The following is a 10,568-nucleotide window of genomic DNA, read 5'->3' as shown; positions in this document are numbered from 1 at the left end:
CTAAACAGCATGAATGTGTCGCTGGGAGGACGAGGGAAGGTGGCTGGTCTCTGTAGGGAGTTTCTTGTGTGGTTCACACCAGCTCTGTATGAAGTTAAGCATGATATAGGTATTCCTACACAATGCTACAGTTTGTTAGCTTTTTATCTGGTTCTGCACAGTTAAAAACTCACCTGCTCTTTACACCCATGCTTGCTGGTTACAGAACACCTGCATTTGTAGAACTCGCTGTCAGCCACTCTTAAATCACTTGGGGTAGTTTTCTCCTGAGAAAACCAGGGAATGGAGATTGTCTCCAGCACCAGATTGGGGTTTCATCCCAGAAACCTTGTAGTGCCCAACGCTAGTGACTTGTTCCTGCCACTAGTCTATATGATTTATAATGAGCCCATTGTCCTCCACTAGCACGTGCTGTCCCCTGTCCCTTCTCAGCAGCAGCCTCCACCATCACCAGTCTGCCCTCCGCATGCTGACTTGTCCCCGAGATCAGCCACTGTGTGCGTTGATGTGTCTGCCAGGTGTCAGCTCTTGATTGCTGAGCTGCTTTACAGTTAGCTGCTGGTCAGTGTGACCGTGGGGGTGTGTTTTGGGATGGGGGCTCCTCGGGCTCTAGCCCCAAGCCCCATGGATGCTGTGCATGCCAGGCTGCAGCCATCAGCCGCTGCCTCACTGGCGATCCCGTTGGAGAGCAGGGGTGTGAGTTGAGCTGGATGCAAGGAGTGGGGCTGGGATGTGCTATCCGGACATGTGGCGTGGGACCCTTCCTGGAAGGGCAGGACAGTCTGTGGGGACCGTGCTCGGCTAATGCCAGCTTCTCCGCTCCCCCAGGCGGAGCAGGACTGAGAAGCACCTGCTGACTTCCTTGTGGGACGGCCACAGCCTGAAGATTGGGATGGTCGGTAGGGGCCACCTTGGGAAGCAGCTGACACAAGCGCTCCTGATGCTGAGCTGTGCTCTGCACCCCAGCACCCACATTTCCACCAGGCGCCCCAAGAGCCTGGGTAAGTCCTCCCCAGCCTGGGCCTGGAAGAGGGACTGCACTTATGTGGACCTTTAACTGCACTTCTTCATAGCGCTTCAGGCAGAACTCACTAAATAATATTTTTCTGCCAAAAATACTGAAGGTACGGAAACTCCATTTTTTTTACTGGGAAGCAGAGGATGCTGTTGTAGAAAAGATCTTGATTTGGTTGGAAACCCACTGTCAACCAAACATTAATTTAGTTTTTGGGTTCTTTTACCAGTCCCATCTGAGTGTGGTGGAGGCATTAACTGAATTTTTTGAACGCTGTCTATTTTAAGGTCCATTTTAGTTTAGTCCCCCCCATTTTTGTGGCTCTTCAAAATTCTCCTTGTCATTTGCCGGTTGGTGACTGAGACTCCAGGCTGTTAAATACTCACCCAACAAAGCAAGCATCTCCCCAAATGAGCAGCAGTGCTGAAACAGACAGCCCTCTCCTTGTTTCACAGCTGCAGGGTCAGCTGTAGCAGACAAGATGCTCGCTGGGCTCTGAATGCCCAGCCAGGAGAGGAAACCAGCCTGCAGCATTACCGCAACTGTTTGCATACAAACTGTCAACTGCCCCGTAAACTCTTCTGTAAAACAAGACAAGTGGGGAGAACAGTCCTCCAGGGAGATGCTTGGAACAATAAAATCCTCTTTCTAATCATCTCAGGGCAGAGAGGAAGCAGGGATTATTAAATGGATTTTTATAGATCTTGAAAACTAGCCAGACCCCAAGGCTTGGCTGTTTCAGCTAAAGGCTTTAAATCAGCCTGCGTGAACCAGGGCCAGGCAGCTGAGCTCTCTGCCTGCTTGTTCCTGGCAGAGAGGCTGCCTGCTCTGCGTCGCTCTGCTGCTGGCCTTTGCCATGTAGGAATGGTGATGGGCAGTGGCCAAAGTCCCCCCGTGCCACTGTGGGCAGGCAGCCAGTGGTCCCAGCTGGGGAGCAGTGGTTTGTGTTTCACCTGCATGTGGCAGAGCACAGGTAACAGTGCTGCTGGTGCCCAGAGGTGCTGCTCGGTCACCCGTGCTTGTTCCGTGGGCCTTTGAGTCCCTTTCTCCTGGCTTCTCGCAGCAGACCTGCAGAAGCAGGGCCTCGTGTGCTTTTATGGCAACGCTCAGCTGGTGACCTGGGCAGACATTGCATTCCTCTGCTGCCTCCCGTCGCATGTGCTGTCCATCTGCTCCGTTTTTCAGCCTGCATCCAGAAACCCTGCGCTCTGTACAGCCTCGTCACCGCCGTTCCCCTGCTCAGGTAAAACAGACCACGTCATTTCAGAGCCTGGACGGGCTGCCATCGTGTGGGACCTCACAGGGCAAGCACAGCGTGCGTGCTCTGGCCGAGCCTCTTACTGCCTCTCACAATTTTATTGTGAAATGTCATTGCAAACCTTGTCATGGCAGGTCACTTCCCCAAGGCCCCAACTGCTGGAGTTACAGGAATGCTTTTGAGCTTCTGCTTTCTGTTTGTCTAGAGGAAGCTGTAGACTTTGTGGCTATAAACCTGAAAACACAATCAAAATGAGCCAAGGGCGCGCCAGATCAAATGCAATGCTGATATTGAAACCCCGCTCCTGCCCGGGCCTCAGATTATCGCTGCGAGATAACGCGTTGTGAGACAGCGCAGGAAACAAGGTGCGAGGAAGCAGCCTACAGTCTCCATGGTCAAACACGTAAACCCAACGCATCGTGTTTCAGTTTCAGCTGCTGCCATAGCTCTCCCGAGGGCTCTGAGTGCAGGGCTGTGACCTGTTCCCCCTGCTCCTGACCCCTGGGGCTGCCCAGCCCCTGTCCTCAGGCCAGTCCTGCCCTGCTGCTGAGGGGACCAGTGAGGGGCCAAATGTCACGCTGGTCTTCGCGCCGTGGGCAAGGCTGTTTCCTCATAAAAGGTTTGCAGATCCTGCAAAGGATAACTGCTTCCTCCCCCTCACCAGCTAAACCTAGTTTGTCCCCCATCAGCTCGACCTGGGTGATGCTGGCTGCTGACTGCAGGGCTGAGGGAGGGCAGACGAGTAGTGGGGATCCAGATGGAGAGGGGCTGCGAGAGGAAAAGATGGGAGAGACCTTGCTCAAGGGAATCTGCCTGCAGTGGGGAGGGACTTGGACCTTGACATATTCCTGTCCCACTGCAGTTGGGCTATGACCTATGTGCACTGGGGGAGAAAGCACAAGGATCATTTTTTACATGCACATTCCTCCCCCCCTCACCCCCCATTTTTTTTTTAACAGACCACTATATGATAAAATTAAAAATCCTGCTGTGGCCATCTCTCCACTGTCAGCATTAAGACCCAGGGGCTCACTCTAACACAAGGCAATGAGGGTTCGTCACGTAGGAAGAACCCTTCTGGCCAGTTCCGATGGCTATCAGGAAGGAGCCGTTACCAGAAACGTTAACGGGATGGATCCCAGCAGCTGTTGACTCGGCCGTGGATGGTGTGGTGGGATATTCCCCGCGGCTTCCTCCAAGTTTCCCTCACGCAGGACCCGAAAAACTCACGATCCCGCCCACGCAGGCACCACCGGCCATGGGCACCAGCTCTGCTGCGGCGCATCCTGGGGGGAGACAAAGGGGACGGTCCCCCGGCACTGTGAGCCCCTGCTGCCGGGCAGGCAGCGGGCCCCGCGGGTCCCGGGGCGAAGGCTCCCTTGGTGTTCAGCCATGGCAGCCGTTCTCCTGAACAGCTGCATTCGGTGGTCCCCTGCCAGCACGGTTCGGGGCTGGGGCTGGGCCGGTGGTAAGGGCGTCAGTCAGGAGCGCAGCGTGGGGAAGCAAACCCTCTCGCAGAAATCCTGCTGCTGTACAGCTAAAGCTGGGGTGAGAATCGCATGCATGGAAGGGGGTAGTCATGCACAAGAGGTGGATGGGCAATGTGAGGCAGTCTGTGTCTCCTGCACCAGCTTCTCGGATGAGCACTCGGGGCTCACCCTGCCTTTCAGGTGTGCTGCTTTCCATGTACCTGCCGCCGCTTTCCAAAGAGCTGCCACTTCCTTTCGTCAAACAGCAGCAGCTCTGAGGCTCCATCAGTGAGCAGGAGCAGAGGCACACTTTCTGAGCAAGAACATGGTCCAGAATCTTTTTCTCTTCCCTCAGGCTCAACTTGTATTTCCATGGACGTGCTGTCCCTATTGCCGGCTGCTGCCTCTGCCCATCGCAATTTCATTACACGCTGCTGCATGCGCTTCTAATTCTCGCGTTGCCAAGTGCTCTCAAAGCAGCTACAGTGCTCATCATGCCGTGGTGGCTGAATACACAACTTTATATGCAGCCTGTAAACTTGTTACTGTAAACTAGACTTGTTACTATTAATTTCGGCATCCCTCACCTAAAATGATCCTAGATCAGAGGTTTCAAATAAACCAGCTGTGACTGATTTCCAGTGCAGTTCTTCTCAGGAGGGGGAGATGAGAATATCTCTTCCCAGCTGTGTGCACACCAGTAATTGACATTTGATTTTATTTGTCCTGCAGGGAACAGAAGAGTCAATGCTGAATGGCTGGTGGCCATTTTCTACACAGCCCTGAACAGCAGCATGTGGCAGAGCCTGCCTCACCAGAAGGCACAGAAATTACTCAATGATCTCTGTTTCCCCGAACGCTGCCCATCTGTGCAGAGCAGAAAACTTCCTGCCTGCTGTTTCTGTGCAAGAGTTTTGTCAGCAAAGCTTTTGCCTCTTCAGCGACTCAAGAGAAGTAAGTAAAGGGCTGAATGGTGCAGTACCACTTGTCCAGGCTTCCTCTTTGCTCTGAAACGTGCCTCACCCCACAGCTGAAGCACGGCCTGTCTTGGTGGGTTGGAAGGTGCTGAACTGCGTGTTGCTTGTCTTAAGTGATGTATTGGTGATGAAAGACACGGACTGTCATCCCTGAGTTATTTTGTCACTGGTTCCTCTTTGGCTACTTACCAGGGTTGTCTGAAGCCACTGATCAGGACCGGGGCATCGGATGCAGGAAAAAAATAAAAAATCCTGTGGGAATCACAGAATCACAGAATGTTCGGGGTTGGAAGGGACCTCTGTGGGTCATCTAGTCCAACCTTCCTGCTGAAGCAGGGTCACCTACAGCAGGCTGCAGAGGACCTTGTCCAGGCGGGTCTTGAATATCTCCAGAGAAGGAGACTCCACAACCTCCCTGGGCAGCCTGTTCCAGTGCTCTGTCACCCTCAGAGTATCCAGTATATCTGGAATATCCAGAGAGGACAGTTCTTATGGGTAAGCAGCTTACAGTGGTTCATGGATTAGACTATTGAGGATGTTAAGTCCGGGGAACACGAGAAAGGACTCCTGCTTGTGCAGGATTGTTCTAGAGCCTTTAGGCTCAGTTTTGCTCTGCATGGCAGAGTAATGCCTGGAACATTTTATATTCAAGTCTCTGAGTCTGTTTGTCAAAGACCCAAGAAAGAGACTCATAGTCAGACATTGAAGAAAATCATTATTGGTTAAATTATTAGAAAGCTGCTTCAGACTGTTATTGCCCATAAATGTTTCCACTTGTTTTCTGTTCCCAGAACCTTCCCCTGCTTTGACCTGACAGCTGCACAACTGAGAGAGTCTCCCTTTAGCCAGCTGCCAGAAAAGAGTGAGCTTCACCGTTGCCACCTTGCTCTACTACACCAGGCATCCTCTGGAGACTGGCCTACACAGCACTGCAGGCTGAGCAGCACCCACACATCTCTTACGTCAGCTGTAGTGGAACCTGGTGTGACGCTGGATGACGAGCCTTCGTTCTCCACAGCTCCTTCCAACATTTTCTCAGAAATTCCAAAGGAAACTGCCGACTATGATTCTAAATCCTCGTAAAGTATAATGAAGCCCATGGCAGAATGCTTTGCTGAGCTCTCATCCCAGCCCCCTCACAGAACTGAGGGGTGCAAGAACCAGCAGTTTGGACTCTTTACGATATTCCAGCCAGTAACCCTATATACACATTTGCTTCTGCAAGCTTCACTCTCTAGGCTGCTCAGCAAACTTGCTTCTCCCAGGCTGCCTGAGTCTTGCTTTATTTTGGTCTGAATTTTATTACATAGGCATCTGTGCCTATGAACTACTTCAGTCTCACTGGGTTTCTGTTGCAGTTTCAAGAGAAAACTGAATTACAATACCAAAGTACTTTTATTTTGTAGTGGCTACAGCTTTGGCGTACATAACTAAACAGGACAAGGCCCAGGTTTTTTTGTTGTTTTTTTTTTTTTTTCCCCATGGGGGATCTCAAGGAAGCTGTTGATGCCAGCAAAAATAGTAATGATTTAGTCAGGACCACTCCTTCTGTTGAGCCAGGCTTTAATCACCACTTATTCATACTTCCTTGCTGGTGATAATGCACCCCACCACCACCACAGACTACATGATACTTCTTTCAAGGCAAAAGGAGGTAACTGGGTATTCTGTCCCAATCCACACAGGACAAAGCATTTTTTATTCCCTGGATTCTCTATTTCATTTTACAGTGTTTTCTTATACTTCCTGCCATCCTCTATCACGCGTTCCAGCACTGTTTACTATGATAAACCACTGCCTGAGATTTTACCTCACAGGAAATCATTTCTGTGGTGAGGCCAGGGATTAGTGGTGCACGTGGTAACCAGGCCCCTCGCTTAATTACAACTGCCAACATCAGCTGGCACCACACCTGTATACCAGTTCTTGCATACGCCATCTACCTTCCATCTGGGCTTTACAGTGAGCCCAGTCTGAGGACACTGAAGCCTGGGAGAAATCTTTCACTTGAGCTGCAGGGAAGTTGTTATCAATCACTGGTAATTAAAATATGTCTACGGTTTTTGGTCTTTTTAATCAACTGAAGTTGATTAAAGCAGAAGTGAAAGACAGACAGTGGTACAGTCCGATTTATAGCTTCTACTTCACTTAGTCCCTGGAAGCAAATGAAGGATTGGAGAAAAAAGCCAATGTGGGGATGTGTTTGCTGTCATCAAGTGGCTAAGAGCTGCAATGACCTTTTCTATAATCGGGAGAAGGTGGAACTGTACCTCCTGGAGCAAACTGCAAGGTAATAGGGCATATTCTGCTGTCCCTGCTGGGCTTCTTATGAAGGTGGAAGTGCAGTGTGAGTCTCTAATCCTGCCTCTGGGTGCCCTGCAATACAGGGAGAGCTTCTGCTTCTACCCCAGTCTGGGCTTGTTGCAAAGGAGGAACTGTAGTATAGGGCTCCAGTCCTGCTTCTTGGATAAACTGTGAGAAAGTGAGGGAGTCTGCTTTCTTTCCTGATCGGGACTTTCGCTCCAGGAAGAGACCCATGTTGTCTCTGTATGGGAGGGCAATGGATCTGTTGAAGAGAGGCTCCTCAATCCCCAGCAACTCTCGCACATGTCGTGAAATCTCCTGAAATACAAGACAAAACACCAGAAGTTCTCATTTCACAGGGCAACAGATAATACCATTCATTCTGTGTCAGAGCAGCAGGAAAAATAACTGAATTTCTGAATTTTGGAACAGTTTCACACTTGAAGTTGCAACTCGAGAGGGATCTGAACCGATGAGCCCCGTGTGACGTCGTAAGAGCAGCGCAGACTGCTCATTGTCCAGATTTACTGTGGGGGATGGCATCACATCTGGTGTCTTAGCAGCACAAACAGCTCCGCTTTCCTCTCTGCGCTTGCAGAACAAACAAGTTACAGGTGAATGAGCTGGAGTCTATTCCGCCTAATGCAAAAAACATTGCTGTTTGCTAAGTTATGTTGTCAACAACAGAGTCTATACACAGAAGAGGTTTAAAAACTAATTAAACCAGTAAGCCATACTGCTCATTAAGAAAATGACGGGTGACTGGCTGTCTGAGCCAGCTGGCCCTGGCACTGTCAGTGACCAGAGCCTTGCCACCATTTTTGAAGCCACTTCTGAGAATGTAACCTTCTGATTTGACTGAAGCTTCGAAATACAATTCACAAGGTTCTACTGATCTTTTACAGCATTTGCCCAAAACCTTCCCCCAACCTTGGCTTGACTCTGAAGACCAGCACCCTGCTTTGTGTGCTATCAAAAGAACACCGGAGTAGTATCGTCAGTGGTTTTGATATTTAAAATGCCAGTACGGCGGGATTAAAACCAGCAGTAACCTCACTTGTCCATGCTGCATAGCGTCCACATAGTTCACTGTGTAGTTCTCTGCCAAACGCCATTTCCCCTAAATTGCAAAAAGGTTCTGTCTCACTGAGCTGATGCTATCACATTTATTTCTATAGTAACTATCTCGGTTTGACTGTTTGCAGCCTTTCATTGATATTTCTTGTTGGGAAGATGATAAGCCCAGCATCATGGCCTTAACTCTGCACCTGCTCTGGTAGGCACTTCCTGAAAGACCCGAAGGGCCGCATCCTGCTCAGAGCTCTGCACGCTTGGATTCTATCAGAGTTAAGTTCTCTAAAACACAAATACCTAGCAGGATAGGGTACGATCTTCAAGAACACCTAGGTTCCGCCGAAGTCTGCGAGACGTTCCCAACTCGCAAGCTTTGCACATTACAGAGACAGTCTCATTTCCAAGCTTGCTGCAGTATGCTGGCTATTCCTTATCTTAGCCCTGAGGAATTTCAGTTTCTACAGGAGGAAGAATGGGTTACACCTGACATCTCTAACCCGTGGCTTTGTGTTTCTCAGCAGTTAAACTACCACCACACATAATCCCTATATCCCAATGTGAGGGGGAGGCGTACAAAGCCTGTAAAATTCTTGCCATCTTCGGTAAGTGCAAATGACTGTAAAGGCTGTATCTGCTCGAAATACTCTTGAAGGGCTGCTGTCTGAAAAACTAAGCATTGTCATCTGATGACTTCTCCTCCAACCAACAGGCAAAGCCATGGCACTAGTCAGTTTTTTCAGTGGCGTATGTCATTTCAAACAAACAGTTAAAATTGTGCAGCCAGACAGAACTGTGGTGAAATTGCTTTTTGGTGCTCTAGCATAAAACAAACAGTGTTCATACTCTAGTTGTTGGAGCATGAAGATTTCTCTCGCTTCCTGGTTATTTGAACTTCTACCCTGTGTCCTCTGGGGAAAACAGCTTTAAATCATGATGCAAAACAAATTACTGGCTCTCTAAATGCAGCCCCGAGTCCCTCTGTGGTTTCCATTAGGGAGGGAAAGAAGGCTAAGTTAACTTGCTTATTTTCTGAACCTTCAGGAAGCTTTGGAATGCCAGACTGTAGCTCTAAACTTCAGTCTACTTAGCTTAGCTATCTGTGTTTGTTAAATAAAAGATGTAGGTTTGAAAGGAAAATGACCAGACAGTTACATGTTTATAAAATGAGGAAGAGATGCTGTCTGTGTTCAGCAAAGTGTAAAACAAGGAAGTAATAATGAGTTGCCCCTCGGCTGCTTGAGATTGGCTGCTCGATTGCCGCAGGTTAAATCTGACCAGATTTTCAGAAGTTCTACAAATCAGTCAGTGGAAAATTACTGAAAAGAAATTCTGAGGGATACCTAAGAACGGCACATACGTCTTGCTAAGCAACTTCATGGGGCAAAAGGAGCAACATAGGCTTAAAAAAAGCACTCCTGATGCACTCACGGTGCCCCGGAGAGGAACCCTGCGATCTCCAGCCAGCTGAGGGTTAATACCAGAAGTGACTCGAGAAATCTGTTTGGCTGAACAAATTTGGTTGCCCAGCTTCAGTCTCACTCTCTGGATCAGCAGTCTGCCTGGCCGCCCGGGCTATCGCCTAGCATACTGGCAAGCAGGACGGGTCGGGGCTGGGCTCCCAGGGGCTGAGGAGGGGGCTCAGCACCTTCATGTGGCCGAAGTCCGTGAGACCCATGGCGGGCAGGCCGGAGCAGTTCACCAGGACGAGGCGGCGGCCGGTGATGCCGTTGGCCCTGAAGCACTCCTGGGCAGGGGAGCGGAGGGGCAGGCGGGTGGGCCGCGGGTCGCGCTCGGCCACTGCGGCCCCCCCGCCGCTCACACACGCACACACTCCACGCACACGCACGGAGCTCAGGGCCACCGGCTCGGGCGGCGGTGAGGGCGAGGGCCTCCCGCCCGGGCCGGCGGCCCCGTACCTCGTACTGGGGGAAGCCGAGCTGAGCCACCCACTCGGCCACCTCCGCGGCGCTCCAGGAGAGGAAGGGACAGGCGGACCGCGGGCTCCCCGCGCCCTCGGGCCCGGGCTCCGGCCCCTCGGCCGCGCCCGGACCCGCGGGCACCGGGCTCGGCTCCATCGACGACGTCCCCAGGCCGCCACGGTAACGCGTCCTTCCGGGTCCCTGTTCCCATGGCAACCGCCACTTCCTGGAGGCGCACCCGCTTCTCCCTTCCGCCGCCTCCTCCATTCCATCAGCCTACAAAGCCGCCCGCCGCCCGCGTCCCGCCCCGGCCGGCTCTGCGGAACTAGCGTTTGATTGGCCGCGTGGTCGAGGGGGGAGGCTGAGGGATGAGCACTGAGGCCCCGCCCTCTCCCGTCCGCCTGGCTCACACGCACCCGGCTCGGCTTTTGCCGCCCCCCTCGCTCGGGTGTCTCCGGCGGCCGCGGCGCTTCGGCCCCGCTCGGCTCTTTCCGCCGCGGCGCTTCGGCCCCGCTCGGCTCTTTCCGCCGCGCCGGGCTGCCGCCTTCCCGG

The 10,568-nt window shown here is 51.7% G+C and overlaps 2 protein-coding genes across 4 annotated transcripts; one reads left to right on the top strand and one right to left on the bottom strand.

Moving 5' to 3' along the window:
* The first annotated feature begins 624 nt into the window (after positions 1–624).
* Positions 625–5,802, top strand: NOXRED1 (NADP dependent oxidoreductase domain containing 1). The gene is given in 11 exon segments (XM_075427148.1): positions 625–696; positions 812–1,001; positions 2,079–2,201; positions 2,204–2,258; positions 2,479–2,616; positions 3,520–3,594; positions 3,713–3,959; positions 4,098–4,275; positions 4,475–4,603; positions 4,606–4,696; positions 5,511–5,802. Coding segments are annotated over 11 exon segments (1,590 nt in total).
* A 332-nt stretch (positions 5,803–6,134) lies between these two features.
* Positions 6,135–10,180, bottom strand: SAMD15 (sterile alpha motif domain containing 15). 3 transcript variants are annotated; one of them, XM_075426281.1, is made up of 3 exons: positions 10,014–10,180; positions 9,743–9,841; positions 6,135–7,341 (listed from the first exon to the last, which is right to left on the bottom strand). In XM_075426281.1, exons 1-3 carry the CDS (start codon positions 10,170–10,172, stop codon positions 7,075–7,077), a joined length of 525 nt encoding a protein of 174 aa, XP_075282396.1. In that variant the 5' UTR covers positions 10,173–10,180; the 3' UTR covers positions 6,135–7,074. The 3 variants fall into 3 exon arrangements, with proteins under 3 accessions (XP_075282396.1, XP_075282397.1, XP_075282398.1); XM_075426283.1 differs by lacking the exon at positions 6,135–7,341 and adding an exon at positions 7,508–7,609; XM_075426282.1 differs by lacking the exon at positions 9,743–9,841.
* Positions 10,181–10,568: the final 388 nt, after the last annotated feature.

This window comes from Opisthocomus hoazin, chromosome 7 (assembly GCF_030867145.1).
Source record: "Opisthocomus hoazin isolate bOpiHoa1 chromosome 7, bOpiHoa1.hap1, whole genome shotgun sequence".
Lineage (NCBI taxonomy): Eukaryota > Metazoa > Chordata > Aves > Opisthocomiformes > Opisthocomidae > Opisthocomus > Opisthocomus hoazin.
Note: the sequence above shows the minus strand (reverse complement) of the source record. Positions and strands in the feature narration are given on the sequence as shown.